At 32.7% G+C, this 18694-nt stretch overlaps 1 protein-coding gene across 1 annotated transcript; it reads left to right on the top strand.

Moving 5' to 3' along the window:
* Positions 1-458: 458 nt before the first annotated feature.
* LOC132715039 (uncharacterized) lies at positions 459-17499 on the top strand. Its single transcript, XM_060698010.1, has 6 exons — positions 459-508; positions 2421-3052; positions 4648-4806; positions 8014-8484; positions 10640-10730; positions 13634-17499. Exons 2-6 carry the CDS (start codon positions 2492-2494, stop codon positions 17203-17205), a joined length of 4854 nt encoding a protein of 1617 aa, XP_060553993.1. The 5' UTR covers positions 459-508; positions 2421-2491; the 3' UTR covers positions 17206-17499.
* The last annotated feature ends 1195 nt before the right edge of the window (positions 17500-18694 follow it).

Raw genomic sequence — 18694 nt, 5'->3', positions numbered from 1 at the left:
ATACATTAACAGAGAAGAAAACATGCATTAACGGATAAAATCACACGGACACGCGCTGTTGATGCACGTGATTTAGAGAGCCATGTAAAAGCGTAATTCTGCAATGGCGACCGGGGAAGTTTCATTGTCATAACTGTCAAATGAGATCGCGCTTGCAAGTGAAGAAACATGGCGAAACCGATTACATAATATAAAAAACAAACAATAAAACGCGAAATTACCGAATCAGACGTAAACTTTTTCGCAAGAATGAAGCTAATGCATCTTCTTCTGCAGAAGCCCTCGGGTTTATTTAATCATAATTTCAAATTATTTGACTGAGATAGTTAAAATATACAATGGTCATATCTGTGAACTTGTAACAATTTTAAGTGCTCATTTTGTGTAAAAAAAATATGACATTGTCTACATAAGGTGAAGTACCTTTAAAAACTCGTTTCCAATTTGACTTAAAATCGATTTTTATGAAGTGCGCATGTCAATATTTGGTGCGGATTAAAATGGAGAGGTATGTAGACTATTTAATACGCAGTATATTTAACACGCAATATATCTGATAATCATAAGTTTATCTATTTAATTATATATTCAGTTTATCTCTTACGTTTCTCTCAGTGATTATATATTTAATATTTTACAAACTAAGATTGCTATTTTATCAAATATTCAACATCTAAATTCTTTTGAAATTGGGGTGAAACAATCAATAATATAAACTACATTTTTCTATTTTTCCAACTTAAAAATAATACTTAATTAATAGGGAAAGTCGGGTCCTGCTTCGCCTTTGAAACTTTCGTCGATAAGATCTGATCGAGAATCATATATTTTATTTTGTTCTATTTTCGTTTTTGAAAAAAAAAACATCCAAATTGGAGAGGCTATGCGGTGAGCAGGCCAAAAAATAGTACCGTGATTCGTGAAGCGGCATCATCACTTACCACCGACATTAACAAGTGTAAACCACAGGTGAACGTCGCGTGGCCATGACTTACACTATACCCCCGTTCCCCCTCTTCAACCCAAAGCCCTTAAAACATCATCCAAACATTATAAGTATTGACAAAAATAAGTTTTATGAAAAATAAATTTTTATGACTACAAAAATTATAAAGGTATTTTACTCTACTTTCATTTTGCATAAAAATATCACTAGCATCTCAATTATCAGCGCATATATTCATCAATTTTTCACCAATCTTAACAATCGAGGTGTCAAATCTTAGATAAAGAAATACTCTTTAAGAAAACAACACTGGCACATTCGCTTATGATACGTAGCAAGAAATATTCAAACCCAAATTTTCCAACAAATGAAACTCGGAAGAGATCTTATTGCACTGTTTCGGTAAAACTCTCACGAGTAAAACACACTAAATTCACAGTGAATGAATATTTCTTTGTATTGCGTATTTAAATATGATAAAATAAATTATTATTTGTAATAATTGTTCAATCAAAGCATCATATGAAACTATCACGCACCTTTTTTCCTAAATGTCAAATTCTCAATCCAAAATGAAAGTCAAATGGCGCAGCAGATTATTTTCAAATGGAGTATTTTCATTTGTCACATGAAAACCTCGGACGAATGAAAATACTTAAATGGAGTAGAGTAGAGTAGAGTAAAAACCTTTATAATTTTTATAGTCATGAAAACTTTTTTTTATATAAAATTTATTTTTGTCAATACTTATGATGTTTGGATGATGTTTTAAGGGTTTTGGGTTGTAGAAGTGGAACGGGTGTATAGTGTAAGTCATGGCCACACGACGTTCACCTTTGGTGTAAACATGTTGTTCTTTTTTTACTTTAATACGTATTTCTTATGTGAAGTTTATATTTCTCAGAGGAAAGCTTGGTTTAACAGTCACTTCATACGCTTATTGCCGCGGAAATTTGATTATATATCGGTCATAAATAGTTCTGATATATAACTTCATAAGCACGAATTTATTATTATAGTTACAAAAGATATAAGTGTAAAGTACTTGATAAATTTTAATTATCATTATTTATTTATTTATTTATTTGTTTGTCTGTTTGTTTGTTTATTTATTTTATTTTTTTATTTATATAGTTTTTTGTATTTTTGAAAAAAAAGTAAAATATTCCAATTACTAGTCTACGCAGCGACCAACGCGACCTTTGCATGATTATTGATTATCGAAAGAAAACAACGTAGTCTCAATATCATGAACATTTTCAGTATCTGTGAGTTCTTATTAATGCGGATCATTTTTTGACCCATTTTGTTTTAGACTTTTTCATTGCCGGTATGTCACTGGTCCTAAAATATCTTAGCAGTTGTTAGGTTTTCTCTTGTACAATAGTTGGTTGATTGTATAATAGTTGGTTGAATTCAAAAAATAATTATATTAAGTTAAGTATCTATTATTTTTTCCCCATCATTTTGTTAGAGAACACCGAAAACGAAAGTTAGACAGCAGGAAATGCATACTAAAACACTGCTAAAGGGACATTCCAAACGATGAGTCACCAAGTTGAAATAGAGAAAAGAAAATACAGAAACTGGGTGAGAGGTGGACTGGCATATAAATATCTAAAACAAGGACTGGAAGGCTTTGCTGATGATGTTGTTAAACAAGATCATAAGAGAATTCTTAGTGCTATAAATTACACACCTGGTATTATCTGTACTCGGTGCATCATTGGAAACCTGAAACCGACACATGCATGCATAATAAATTCTGCAGGTAAAAATGAGTGCTACTGGGGTCAACATAAGTGTAATTGTTTGCGTACAAAGAAGGAAAAATGTCGCCTTCATATATGTGATCGCATTATGGAAGAACTATTTAGAAGCCATGGATCCACCCCACCAACACTATACTGGGCTAATACAGATATTCAAAGATGGTGTACAGAACCGTGGGAGGTCGCCAAATGTTTCATCAATGCACCTGGATATTCGGACAAGACAAAGGCAGCTGATATAGACATATCTGGATTACTCCATGTCTTCATTAATAACACCAATCTTCATTCGCATTTAGCATGCTCAATGGCTGGAAAAAATGTTTTTGTCAATGTAAGTCAATATTGGTTGTTCAGGATTTATAACATAAACAATTACATTGTCAGAGTCATTCTAAATATATAATTTAGATTATAATATAAATTATTGATGTATGAAATATGAACAAACATACGTTATAACATTATTAATGTTTGTGCATTAAAATAATGAGAAACACGGAAATGTTCAAAGACGGCATCGCATGCGTCTCTTGAAATTTGGCGTTAGATAAGATCTTGGTTTCCTGAATCGTTTATATATTTTCTGATTGATTTAGATAAATTGTTTAAAGAAAAGTAATTTGTGCGTATTTTGTCGACTTTTTTCACTTTGGAAAACATAAGACATACGTTGTTTTATAAATTAATTGATATTGCAGAGCAGATAAAAAGTTTGTCTGTCCGGACTTCTCCTCCAAACCTACTGATGCCATTTCAATCATACTTTATAGGAATGATCAGTATAGAGTCTTGTAGTCCAGTCCTATAATTTTCATATTTTTAGTTATGGTCCTTTAATGATTTATATTTTTTTAAAGTTTCTCCGGACAACTACTAATACAATTTGAATGAAATTTTACAGGATTGATTGGCCCCTCAAGTCCTTGCAAATATTCAAAGTTTTTTTATGTGTATGTGCGTTTACTTTTCGTTTGAATGTTTTTGAGCTATTGCCTTTCAATAAAAAAATGCGTGTTTGCCCTTTATAATTTTGGTGTTACTTGCTTCACAATAGCTGTGACACGCTATCAAGTTGCCACGATTGGGAAAAGTTCTCTGTCAATTTGTCCGTCCGTCCGTTTGTCAGTACATCTTTCCTTTAGAAAACTTGTCTAGAATACTCATAAACAAGAGGGTCATATTGACTTTTAAATTGCTAACCTCATTATTAAGGCCCTGAATTTAATAACTATGAATAGTGTTTACCATGAATAAAAAATGAGATATAATCTCACTATAAAAGTAATATTTGCAGCCCATATTTGGGCTATGTGACCTAGTAGTTTACCCAAGATTGCCAATATTTGAAATTAGGCTAGAAATCATCAAAACAACCTTTCCGACCAATTTATTAAATATTTGAAATGAAACAGAAGCCTCTAACGTGTTAACATATTATTATTATTATTATTATTATTATTATTATTGGGCTTTGTGACCCAGTTATAACCCCATGTGACTCATATTCATTCGAAATTGGATTTAGGATAATAAAAACAATCTTTCTGACCAATTTCAGTACACCTTATATGATATTTGGACCGCTTTCTTTGTTTTCTTATGTCTTACTATCCAGAAACTGTTCGTTTTACTTATTATATATCTGCGAAGAACATTTTACTCTTTAGATCTTTCTATGGACTTCTACGAATATCAGGTGTCAACATAAAGTTTTTGTATTTTTAGTGAGAGAAGAAAGCTCATTTTCATTTATATTGGAACCAAACTATTCTTCCAATCTCGTGTGATTGACTAAAACTGAATGGGCAATTTTAACAATTAAAGCAATGTGTTCTCGAAAACCATGAGAAAAAAAAGATAATTTTATATTTCTGTGTTTGTCTAATATTTTGATTAAACAAATAAGTCTCTTGACGGAACTTCTAGGTGCGAGAAAGAAGAAACAAATTGTATCATTCAGCCACCATGGAAATTGAAGAAGGGGAAATGTTTGAATGTATAGATGATATCGTTGAAATTCTTGAAGACCCAAAGCAACTCAAAGGAAGACCCGAGGTTCAGCAAGCTGTCAACAGACTCAAACAGGTAAATGATGTTGACAAATTTGGTCTTGTTGCAATTGATGACATTTTTCTTTAAGACAATTCTTAAACATTGAAATACTGAAATACGTATCTAGATTAATATTATAAGATAAAGATGTTCTTCAGAAAAATATTATATTTTATACGCTTACCAAAACCGAAGGTTCAGGGTGAGCTATACGTATAAAAGGAGGATGCTCCGGCGTCCGTCGTCCGTCGTCATGCGACAACAATCGTCTTCTTCTCTAAAATTATTGCTAGGCATATTTATTTCAAATTTGGTTTGTAGCATCCTTTTGACGGTCACACTGTAATTTGCTCATGTCATTTCAATTGGCCCATTTTAGGGATCAACAGAACTAAAAATAGAAAAACCTTTAAACATCTTCTACTACAGAACTAATTGATGATCACCAAACTTTGTCTGTAGTATTCTTGGGTAGTATTTTATTAAGTTTGCTCATATTAAACTAATTGGCCCCTTTTAGGGGTCTCTAGGGCTAAGATTAACATTTTCTACATCACTAAGTGATGGATGATCACCAAACTTTGTCTGTAGCATTCTTTTGTAGTCTTATATCAAATTTGCTCATAGAATGTATTAATTTGATTGGTCCCTTTTAGGGGCCGCTAAAGCTAAAAATAGAAATACCTTTAAACGTCTATTTCTACAAAACTAATTGATGGATGATCATTAAACTTTGTCTGTAGCATACTGGAGTAGTCTTTTATCAAGTTTGCTCATTTTGATTTGATTGGCCCATTTAATGGGGCCATAGAAATGTCTTTAAATGTCTATTGCTACAGAACTAATTGATGGATGATCACTTAACTTTTTCTGTAGCATTTTAGGTACTCTTTTATCAAATTAGCTTATTTTAATTTGATAAGCCCCTTTAAGTGGCCACTAAAGCCAAAAATGGAAAAACCTTTGAACATCATTTCCTAATGAAATAATTGAAAGATGAACACCAAACTTTGAAGCATTCTTGGGTAGTCTTTTATCAAGTTTGGCTTAGTTTGCTCATATTAATGTGATTGGCCCAGTTTAAGCTAAAGCTTAAATTCCCCAGGTCATGGCATTTCTTCAAATGTTTGTTTAAACATAGTCTTTGCTCAAATTTAATATTAGAAAATGTTGATAATGGATAATTTCAACACTGAAAAGCAGTTATTTCTGGTAAGCGACTCAGGGCCATCATGGCCCTCTTGTCTATAAATCTGATCATAACAGGTCTTACTTAATATGTTAACTCTTAACTGATTTTAAGAAATATAGATTTGTAATATGACGAAATATTGTTTAAATATTATAAAACAAAATCGTTAATAATACAAAAATGATTTTGTAAAAAATGTTTTCTTTTTCTTTTTCATTTACAACGATTTAAATAAATTGTGAAAATAAAAACAAATTTATTAAGTTTTATATAATTACATATCAATCAGCACATATAAAATTTCGTAACAGTTTTTTCAGCAACTTCTTATCACAGCATCTTGATATTTGGTATACAGCTTTTTCACGTGGTTCTATACTGTGCAAATTATCACATACAGACTACTGATATTTTGTATATAACATAAACACGTGGACTCATGCCATGGGATTTGATTTCAGGTCTGTCCCTCATCGACTTCCTGTTTACCGACTTAGTTAAGTTTTGACATTAATGGTCAATGGTAGAAAATTTTCCTAACATCACATCCTCATGATATTTGGTATACAAATGCAACCCGGCCTTTTCTGTCTTTGAATCATTTTCGTTTAAAATGAGAAGGAAAATTATTTCAATACTTACGAGTAATGAGTGCAAATATTTTTTTTAATATATCTAGTACTACATAATAGAAATCTATGAAATTATTTCAATATTTTTAGACATGTCTAATTATTGAACGAATAATGGAAGCAATAAATAGGTTCTTATTGATCACTCAAATGTGTTTAAAGCATTGATTGATACCTGGTAATCATGATAACCATACAAAAGATTGAATATGTAATCATCTAACATTCGCTTTAACAATAATATATAGGGAGTGCTATCCTACTCACCTGGGCATCAACGTCACACTTTTGGTTAAGCTTTCGTACCAATCCAATCATTTCCTTTATCAGTTGAAGCATTACTTGAAATTTTGTATACTTCCCCTCTTCCAGACATGAGGAAATAAGTCTGTCTTGGATTAAAAAAAAAATATTCCCCTATTTGTACTTGATTCAGTTCAGTTTTTTCAAAAGCTGTTATTCATAGAATGTAAGAACTTAATGTAGCATTGTCTTGTGGTTCGTTACAAAAGTTACATAAAGTTTTAAACATGGGAATGTGATAAAGGAACACATATGTGGCATCCAAGCTGTTACATTTATTTATCTTAAACAATATCGATAATATCTTAGCTTACACATTTGGTTTCAGACGTAACTGCAAAAGGTTCATAAATCATTTCCAAGTCTTTAGTAAATATAAAAAGCCCCCCTCCCTGAATTTACTTAAGTAATGTTATTATAATAAATCAAGCACTTTGCTCAAACTGATACATTTATAATAAAATAAGTCGAAAATATTGAAACAACTACGTATAATACTGATGGGTCTGACTTGCTCTTCACTTGTTATTCTTACTACCTAAATTGTTGTTTTACATGAATGTTTTACTGGTAATGCATTAAATTATGTTGTGGAATCAACATTGCATGCACTTCTTTTGCCAAAATTTGAAAAATAAAAGAAAATGTCCCTGAAAGCGGCCCTCTATGACGATAAAATACTATTTTTCTTTTAATATTTGAGTACTATACATATATATGATATTTAATACATTAGATATTTATATTTTACATTTCTAATAAAAATAGGTGCATTTTGAGTAAAAGTTATCTATACATATTTGCACACTGTTTTTATATTACTATATAATTGTTGGAGTTGTGTAGATTATGTATATCTGCAAATATATGTCCAACATTGATTTTTGCTAATGATAATGATATATTTTTATGTTGGCATTCTGCATACTGTAAAATAACTATGAAATGAGAAGTTATTAAATACGTTTTGCATGTAGCTAGGAAAAGGATAGGTGCAAAATACCTGCATACATCTTGAAATATAGCGTGTATAGTCGGATATATATATATATCACAGTTATCACAGTACTGCTCTGTGTTAAAGATTATTTTCTTCTTATTTATCATTGCCAGTTAAAGAATAGTGATTTCTTAATCACCACCCACAATGAGGTCGAGGTATGTAGAGAGGTATCAGCATCCTTAAACCTGAAATCAGAAGAAATAAAACAGGCGATTCAAGATGCAAAGAATTCCATTAGTGATGAAAAGAAAGATATTGTAGAAAAATTGCAACAAGCAGCAGACAAACATAAAGAAGATGTTAAAGATGTCAGTGATCAGGTAACAAGTACAGCTAAGAAGACAATACAAAACAGTATACACGGAGCTGTCAAAGAATTTGACAAACACAGCGAAATATTATATAAAAGAATAAAGAAACTGGAAACAGGCGTTTCTGAAAGAGTGGAGAAAGTGGAAACACGCGTTTCAGAAAGAGTGGAGAAATTGGAAACATACGTTTCTATAAGAGTAAAGAAACTGGAAACAGATGTTTCTGAAAGATTGGGAAAACTGGAAAAAGACTTTTCATCTGTGGAAAAAGTTAGTCATCATTTTTGAATAAATATCACATAAGACATGTATATCTGTCTGTATGTCTGTCTGTCCGCTTGTCTGTCTGTGTGTGTGTCTCTCTCTCTCCCCCCTCTTTCTCTCTCTCTGTCTCTGTCTCTCTCTCTCTGTGTGTCTCTCTCTCTCCACTGTATTATCTAGCTCATATACGATCAACTGTTGTCCGTTGTGCATGTGTGCTGTAACAATTTTTATCAGCATAACAGCAGTTTCCTTTCTAATTTTGATTGAATACAACTTGTTCAAAATAATAATAATTATTATAACAATAATAATGTAATCTTTATTTAGAGAAGGTAACATACAATGTTTACACTAAAAGAGAACATGCATTCATGTACTTACTTTCAGTATGATCTTCTGAATTAACATAACGAATTAACAAAATTTGAAATCTTTTTGTACAAACCAAAATTGAAATATAGTCTTTAATTTAAAGGTAAGATATTTTTATTCATTCATCCGACTGATACTCATATAGAGATAAACTGAAATAAATGATAATATTAACATATACAACAGCTACAATATAAAGTGGTTAATTTCTTTTATCATGTATCTAATTGACAAGTTAAAAAATGACTTTTAGAGCTGCTTTTGAAAGATTCTGAAGTCAATAATTGTTGGATAGTAACAGGTTATTTGTTTTAAACATCACAACTGAAATAAGAAAAAGAATCCTTTACATAATTATTATGAAGTATAGTGTTCAAAACAAGATTTTAATGAGCGATTGAGGGTCAATAATTTAATGCATTTTGATTGAAACTAAATAATGCACTAATGTACAACAGTGCCTGATTGAAAGCTCACCAGTACCGAAGATTCCGGGTGAGCTATTAATATCAAAGAGGGATGCTTCGGCGTCCGTCTTCAGTCGTCATTCGTCAATATTCAACTTCTTCTCTAAAACTGCTGGGCATATTTACATGAAATTTGGTCTGTAGCATCCTTGTGACAAGCACTCTTAAAGTTGCTCATATCATTTCAAGTGGCCCCTTTAAGGGGAAAAATGAAATAAAAATGTTTAGACATCTTGTATCACTGAGCTAATTGATGGATGATCACCAAACTTTGTCTGTAGCATTCTTAGGTAGTTCTTTACAAAATGTGCTCCTATTAATTTGATTGGCCTCTATTTTTGGGGTCTCTTGAACTAAAAAAGAAAAACCTTTAGACATATACTGAACTAATTGATTGATGATTACCAAACTTTGTCTGTAGCATTTTTAGATAGTCTTTTATCAAATGTGATCATATTTAATTGGCCCCTATATGGGTTCTCTAGAACTAAAGATAGAAAACCTTTTAAAATATTTTTCTGCTGACCAAATTGACGGATGATCACCAAATCTGTAGCATTCGTAGGTAGTTTTTTTATTAAAGGCTCATCTTAATTTGATTGGTCCCTTTTTGGGGTCTCAACAACTAAAAAGTTTAGGGGCCTCTGGAGCTAGGGCTCTAGGACAAGTTCATTTGAAAAAAATATTTCTGTTTAAAGATTTATACACCATAAGAAGCATATATTAGATATGTTTCTATACGCTTATGCTTCAGTCATGCTTTAAAGACAATATGAGGGCCAAAATGCCAAAAGCGATAGAGCTAAGATATTTAGCATGAAACATCTTCTAATGGGTGTCTACCAAGATTGTTCAAATATGGGCCCTTTGGTTAAAATTGGCCCCGCCCCAGAGGTCATTGTTTTTTCTTATATGTATATAGTCAAAACTTAAAAAAACGTCTTATATTAAACTCAAAGAACTATCTTTTAGTGAGTGTCTACCAAGTTTGGTCAAAATGTCCCCCTCAGGGAGGGGGCCTCATTGTTTTTCCCTATTTGTATGTAGTAAAAAATCTTTTTATAAAAACCACAAAGAGCAAGAACTTAGACATTTATCATGAAACATCTTCTAACGGGTGTCCACCAAGTTTGTTACAATAAAAGCCCCTGGTTTAAAATTAGGTTTGGCCCAGGGGCCAATATACAGGTGAGCGATTTCAGGACCATCATGGCCCTCTTTTTTATAAAGAGCATAGTCGTTCAAACAGGATATTTATCTATACGATAACTTACATCGTTTGAAAGTTCACAAACAAATAATAGGTTCATTTTATATTTAAGCGTGTAACGTCATTAGAACGCACAGATGGAGAATTAGACTGTATACGACAGATGTTGAAGAAACGTTTAGATTACGTCAAAGGGAAAAAAGGTATACAAATTTATTACCTACTTTAAGAGAAATCATTCCTTACTAGAGTTATAATTTCATTTTTGGTAGGATGTTTGCATAAACTTTAGCTTATCCTGTCGTCGATTGTTTATCATTCCCTTCTAAAAATAAATATAAAACCATCAAACTAAATCTTGCTCATTTGAAACTATGACTTAAGATATAACCCTGTTTATGCATTACTTCCGCTTTGAAGAGTATTCACATAGGCTAGAATTACTGTCAACTGCATCGAAACTGAGGATCATGGGTCCAAACCCAGAAGGGTCAGCTTTTTGTATACATTAGAGACGTATGTTTTTGTAGCAAAAAAGAAACCTAAGTTTGTTTGATTTTGCTATAATTGGCTATGGCTTTTTTAAACGGATGGTCTTCATACTTAAGCAAAACTACTTTAGGGATAATGCCTTAAAGAAGATCAAACTTGAGTTGACCTTGACCTAAAATAACCTTGACATTACAGGAAATTTTTTTGTATTTACAATGGCATAAGGGGCCATGGCCCTCTATTAAATAAAAGAAAATAGCAAAAGAAATGACCCCTTAGTCCATTTAAATGGCACGTCTGTTCACCTGTCTGGCCGTCCACAAAACTGGATCCCGCAATAACACAAAAAGTATTAAAATATTTTTATGAAACTTGATATATGCATAGATGGCAGTATGGAAATTATGCACGTCTTTTTCTTTTCTTCCTATGATGATAATTCTGGTTGCTATGGCAACTAATAGACTGAAAATATGGCAAATTTTACACATAAACTGAATCCAGTGATAACAAATAAAATACTGAAAATATTTTTATGAAACTTGAAATATTGGTAGATGGCAGTCTGGAGATTCTTTATTCTATAGATGGCAGTATGGAAATCATGCACGTCTTTTTTTTCTTCCTTTGTTGAAAATTCTGGTTGCTATGACAACAAATAGACAGAAAATGTAACAAATTTAACACATAAACTGGATCTAGTGATAATGCAACAACTTCTAAAAATAGTTTTATGAAACTTGAAATATGGGTAGATGGCAGTATGGAGATTATGCATATCTTTTCCTTTTCACCTATTTTGAAGAAAAAAGGTTGCCATGGCAACAAATAGGCTTAAAACGTGGCAAATATAACAATATTTGTGATAAGTCAAATAAAAGCTGAAATTTTTTATGAAACTTAAAAAATATAGATAGATGGTAGTAATGAAATTATATACATCTCTTTAATCTTGACTATAAGGAGTATAATGAGAGCTGTCATACTTAAACAAACGTCGGCAACTTCGTCAAGATTCCTGATTCTATTTTAAGGCTTTTTCACTATAAGTTCTTTATTTCTTAAGGTATTTATTTCAAACTTCAAACATAAATTTCTGGTCATCAACCACATCATATGTGACAAGGTTTTAACTCTAGCACAAAAATTATCAGAATTGCTGCCCTTGAACTGACATGAAAAAAAATGTTGTTTTTTTAAGCTTACCTGTCACAAAGTGACACGGTAAGCTTTTGTGATCACTTTTCGTCCGGCGTCCGTCCGGGGCCCATCTGTCCGGCCGTCCGTCGCCCATCTGTCCGTCCGCACTCACAGGAGAGTAATTATGTGGCTAGAGGGACAATATGTTACTGTTCTTTCTCTTTGATGTCATTCATTGCTTTTATGTGGCTATTTTCTTTTGTGTTGCTAAAAAGAACAATAGAGAGAACAATAGAGTAGCCACATAATTACTCTCCTGTTAGAACGTCGTCCGTAAACTTTTACTTTAAACGACATCTCTTCATAAACTGCTAAGTCAATTTCATCCAAACTTCACAGGAATGGTCCTTGGTATCTTGTTTAAAGAATTTGATTCCATGCAGAACTCTGGTTGCCATGGTAACCGAAAGAAAAAAAACTTAAAATATCTTTTTTTAAAAAACCCAAAGAGGTCGAGCTTAGATATTTGGCATGAAACATCTTCTAGTAAGTGTATTTCAAGTTTGTTCAAATTAAAGCCATGAGGTCAGAATTGGCCCCACCCCAGAGGGTTTTGCTTTTCCTTATATGTTATTAGCAAAACCTTAAAAATCTTCTTTAAACATCCGAAAGAGCTAGAGCTTAAATATTTGGCATGAAACATTGTCTGGTGAGTGTTTACCAAGTTTGTTCAAATAAAAGCATTGGGGACAAAATTAGTCCCGCCCCGGGAGGGGGGGGGGGGGTCATTGATTTTCTTTATATGTATATAGTAAAAACTTAAACATCCTCTTTTAAAAACCAAAAGAGCTAGAGCTTAAATATTTGGCATCAAACATCTCCTGATGAGTGTCTATCAAGTTTGTTCAAATAAAAGCCCTGGGGCCAAAATTAGCCCAGCCCAAGGGGTCATTGATTTTCCTTATATGTATATTATACAAACCTATAAAACTTTTTTTTTAAAAACCCAATAAGTTAGTGCTTAGATATTTAGCATTAAACATTTTCTAATGGGTGTCTACCAAGTTTGTTCAAATAAAAGCGGCATATACATCTCGTAAATAGTGCCTTGATGAATAACCATCGTTTGGCAGAGAATATTTTACATCAAGATTGACTTTTAAATATAACTACAACACCTATACGACTGCTAGTCTAGTTTGATCAGAAATGAATGTTACAGCGTGAAGATAGACTTAGAGCTGTTTGCTTGGTATATTTGTACCCAGTGTCAAATGTGGATTAGATTAAATGATACAATGTCGAAAAACGATAAAACTCCTATAAACATAAACTAATATTTAGGTTAGGTTGACACTATTTGTTTTTGCTTTTTGGAATGTTGACAATTATTAGATCTCCATAAATCACTGCAAGTAACATAATTTCTCAACGACCTAAAGAAAAATGAAATTACCGTTTTACTATTTCACAGAGCTACAAGATAAGCTTGTTGAATCTTACCAGAAGTATTATGTGAAGACATCACTTTCTCCTTTGAAACAACAAGAAGATAGCATCAACGTTAAAGATGTATATGTACCTCCTGAGATAGAGGTTGTTGATGCAAATCAATCAGCAAATCTGGATAAAGGTAAGAGGAAGACGAAAGCGAAGGTAAAAGGATATCAAGACATCTTTCAAACAAAAGGGCGGCAGAATAGGAAGATTTACATATTAGGTGATGTTGGAACAGGAAAGAGTACGTTCTGTAAAATGATGATTGAAAACTGGTGTACTGCTGTAACGGGTTCGACCAAAAGTTCAATTCGCTACGAAAATGCTTGTGACAGAATGGTATGCAGTGACAACATTATGGAAAAAAGGTGTGACGACGATGTCAGTCAGATAGGGCAGTATGAATTTCTTTTCTTTTTACCACTGCAAAATATGTCAACATTTCAGTCAGATGTCATTGTTGATATGATTAAGGAACTCACAAAAGATCTTATTTCAGATACAGATTTGATTGACAGAATATTTCAGGAAGACTCAATGCGTTGTCTTATCATTGTTGATAGTTTGGATGAATGGAGGCCACCTAAGGATGTTGTTCGTAGACCACACGTAAGTTACGGAATTCCAAACGGAGACAGGGCTAAAGACGCAACAGTCCTTACATTATCGAGACCATCAGCAAAAGGAATACTTAATTTGAAAAAATCCGAAATTGATCTCCAGTTAAAATTATTAGGTATATCTAGTAGATCATTGAAACCATTCATTAAACGATACATTATTGATTATGACACCTTTTCAATCAAAAAATCTTATGATAAATTCATAGCTATTTTGCTGTCAAAACAGATTGAGCATGTGGAGAAAACGCCATTGCTTTTGCAACAATTTCTTTGGTTATACTGTAATGATGAAGACATTGGTGAATCAATTGGCGAAACTTACTGTCAGATTTTAAATACCATGTTTGGTTGGTCAGACCGAGGTAAGGATGAAGATGACACTGATGAATGTCAGACTTTGGAAGATTTCACAAACCCAACAAAGCCCGATTTGTTAAAAAAATTTCCAAGATTAGAGAACAACAAACGTGTCCTATTTCTCCTAGGTCGTACTGCATTTGAAAAATGTCTCTCTGGAAAATTACAAGGAACAAATGCTTGTGCTTACATAAGCAAAAGAGACTTACCAAAATGTGATGTGGTTAAGCTTACACGATTGGGCATCTTGAATGAGAGTAAGTGCTATAACCCAACATTCGAAGACACACAGCTGGATTTCATCCATTTCTCTTATCTTGAGTTTTTTGTTGCATTATATGTAACGATATGTTGTTGCATGGAACAAGCAGACTCACGTCCAGTGAAACAGAACAATGGAAAACATAAGGTTGTAGATGAGTTGCTTGGTACATGTACATCATCTTTTGACGTATTACAGTTGTCCAATGTGATTAAAATGATTTGCGGTTTATCGCCCTTACTTATTGGTGATTTGTCAAAAAGGATTTCCTGTATTGTGAATAGAGACAAACACATTTCACATCTTAGAACAAATGAGTGTGAAACGTTATACAGAAATGATGAGATTGTTCAGATACAACGGCTGATGGTAGACTGTCTCAAAGAGTGTGGTTCATTTTGTAGGACATTGGTCAATATCAGCGATCTATGTATAAGTGATCTTGAGCCTAGTCCGTCTCTACAAAGGATAAACACTGATAATGTGATTTCTCTGGCATTTGAAGATTCACCAAAAAATGATGTAGTGGAGTACCTCACACAATGCAAACTTTTGCAATACTTGAATATCGAATGTGTTTCCTTTAAGAGGACAGATATTTCATTATTATCAGAACAATTGTCTGTAAAACAGTTGACGCTTCATCGTGTAGATATTGAAGAAGATGATGTCGAAGAACATGCTACAGTTGACCTGACTAGACAGAACCAGATGCAGAAACTTGAGCTTTCTTCATGTGATGATATGAGAATTTCTGGCATAAACACTGAACAACTTAAACAAGTTCACATTGAAAACTGCCCTGGTATAATTAATTTTGAATTTTTATCAAATGCCCAACAACTGACAGAGCTTTGCATTGAGAATAATGATGCTGATTGTGTATCACAGGGTCAACGTTATCATATTGACTTGTCTAATCAGACACATCTCCAAACACTTAAGATGATAAAGTGTCCTGATATTTTAATTACAGGATTAAATGTTGAACAGCTTGAACATGTACATATTTTTAAATGTCCCACAATACACACTTTAAAACTGTCATCTAGTACAAGCAAATTTAAGGAACTTTATGCTGAAACAGTTCAATTGAAACCTATTCTGGAACAGTTATTACTAAAGACAACTTTAAGACAACTGACATTAACCAATATCCGTGATAATGTTGATGTTGATCTGTCTAGACAAAACCAACTACAAACACTGAAGCTGGAATATTGTCCTGGTTTAGTAATAACAGGATTAAACACAGATCACCTTGAACAAGGACATATTTTTCAATGTTCCAATATAGGCACTTTAAAACTGTCATCTTATACAAGCAAATTTAAGGAACTTTATGCTGAAACAGTAAAATTGAATCCTATTCTGGAACTGTTATTACTACAGACAACTTTAAGACAACTGACATTTACCAATATCCGTGATAATGTTGATGTTGATCTGTCTAGACAAAACCAACTACAAACACTGAAGGTGGACGGTTGTCCTGGTTTAGTAATAACAGGATTAAACACTGATCACCTTGAACAGGTATATATTTTTGGCCAGGAGGGATTTTCATTAAGACATGGTCAAAACACTATGATTGACTTAAATTTTTTATCAAACGCAAACAAACTCATTGGATTACACATAGAATGTTTTTTTGGTAATGTACCACTTGTATCGTTATTACAACAAAAAACTACTTTAAAACAACTGACTTTGACACAAATGTATCAAGATCAGGGTGTTTTGCCTGCAATAGATCTTTCTGGTCACAATTTACAGAAACTTGTGCTTTCAGATTGTAATTGTATGAAATTTTACAACTTAAACACTGATCACCTTGAACATCTGAAAATTGACCATGGTTTATTAGATTTTACTTTAGTATCAAATGCCAGCAGTCTGACTGAACTCTGCTTAAGGTCATTTCAATACAGTAAACAAGTAGGTAATGTTGTACATACATTACATCAACTTAGAAAACTCACATTACATAATGTAGATATAGATGAAAACGCTCTTACTGTAACACCAGAAATGAAAAATCTTACACACATTCAACACACATTAATAAGAATGACTCTGGACACATGGCGTACATTTGTTGAAAGTCTTCTTGATCTTGACCAATCTGTTGAGGTGGAAGCAAACGTTCACAAAGGAGTATTACGTGAGGTATTGAGTATAGAAAAACGTGACTTCGTGCGAACTAATCTTAGATTTGAAGTTATTAGGGATGATAACTATATATTTCTATTTAAATCAAGGGAATTATTTCACCACTCACAAGCGAGTATAAGATTTGACAAATGATAAACAGAATCGACCGTATTTTATAGAATTCATTAGCATTACGTTCATTTAAATATATGTATTGCAGTCAAAAGTAGAAATTATTATTTTGTATAGTGTGAACTTTCTTGGTGCAAAGAAATGGACTACCATTCCATTTATTAAAGTAATTATTTGTCAAAGTCATTTGTTAACTCACTACAGTAGTCTATTTTCATCAGCTAAAATTTATGACATTAGCTTTTTTTGTCGGAAGATTCTTGGAGATGTATTACTATGGGAATCAATGTCTTAAAGAGAAGAAACAACTGATATTCTCACCTTAATTTACAAAAAGGAATGTTTTTTTAGCTCACCTGACCACGAAGTGGTCAAGGTGAGGTATAGTGATTGGCCTATGTCCGGCGTCCGTAGTCGTGCGTCGTCAACAATTGGGTTGTTAACAGTCTAGCAGTCACAGATGGGTTATCTCGGGTCAAAAACTAGGTCACAAGAGCTAAAAATAGAAAAAGCTTGTAAGCACTCTTGTGGCTGCAGTTTTCATCCAAATATTCTGGAAATTTTTCAGGAAGGTTGTTTTGATGATTTCTAGGTCAAGTTCGAAGATGGGTCATCTCCGGTCAAAAACTAGGTCACTGGAGCTAAAAATAGAAAAAAGCTTGTTAACACTCTAGTGGCTGCAATTTTGATTAAAATATTCTGGAAATTTGTCAGTAAGGTTGTTTTGATGATTTCTAGGTCATGTTTTTTGACCCGAGATAACCCGGTTAAAAAATGAGTCACAGGAGCTAAAAATAGAAAAAGCTTGTTAACACTCTAGTGGCTGCAGTTTTCATCCAAATATTCTGGAAATTTGTCAGGAAGGTTGTTTTGATGATTTCTAGGTCAAGTTTGAATATGGGTCGTCTTTGGTCAAAAATTAGGTCACATTGCCCAAATATGGAAAAAGCTTTTTAACACACTAGAGGTCACATGTTGGCCTCAGTTGTCATCAAACTTGGTCAGGATGCTTGTCTAAGACATTGCTTGGATACGGTTGATGGGTCAGGTGAGCGATCAAGAGCCGTCATGGCCCTCTTGTTTATTGTTTTGTTCTTTTTGTTTTCTTAAAAAAGTCATACATGTATAGATTTAATGATATTCAATTGCTGATTTTAAAGATCACCTGCATGTATAAATGTTTTAATGTATTGATTGAATTTATATATCATGCAATATACTATCATCATTGTCTTTTGTTAATAAAAAGCTGTAATCTTTTGTGTGAATAATATATGCTTCATGTTTATGCGATATTTTACTGTTTGAAAAATGCATGTTTTTTGTTTTTATCTTAAGGGATATTGCATGCATTAAAGTTCACTCAGGTAAAATTATTAGTATGAAAATGATATATGAATTGTGCCGAAACACTGCATTCAAAAGATAAATATGTACATAACTGACAGTTTACACTGTCTTCTGGAGTAATTGTTTTATGAGAGCATTATTTTATGCTCGACTTTATCAA

Source organism: Ruditapes philippinarum, unplaced genomic scaffold (assembly GCF_026571515.1).
Source record: "Ruditapes philippinarum isolate M1 unplaced genomic scaffold, ASM2657151v2 ctg4424_1_1_1_1, whole genome shotgun sequence".
NCBI lineage: Eukaryota > Metazoa > Mollusca > Bivalvia > Venerida > Veneridae > Ruditapes > Ruditapes philippinarum.
This window is presented reverse-complemented; position numbering and strand designations above follow the sequence as displayed.

Bases quoted from the DNA above. Each gene is read 5' to 3' on its own strand.
- LOC132715039 (XM_060698010.1), top strand. From the start codon at position 2,492: ATGAGTCACCAAGTTGAAATAGAGAAAAGAAAATACAGAAACTGGGTG. The intron at 3,053-4,647 runs GTAAGTCAATAT...CGGAACTTCTAG, and splicing joins GAAAAAATGTTTTTGTCAAT to GTGCGAGAAAGAAGAAACAA. The intron at 8,485-10,639 runs GTTAGTCATCAT...TTTATATTTAAG, and splicing joins ACTTTTCATCTGTGGAAAAA to CGTGTAACGTCATTAGAACG.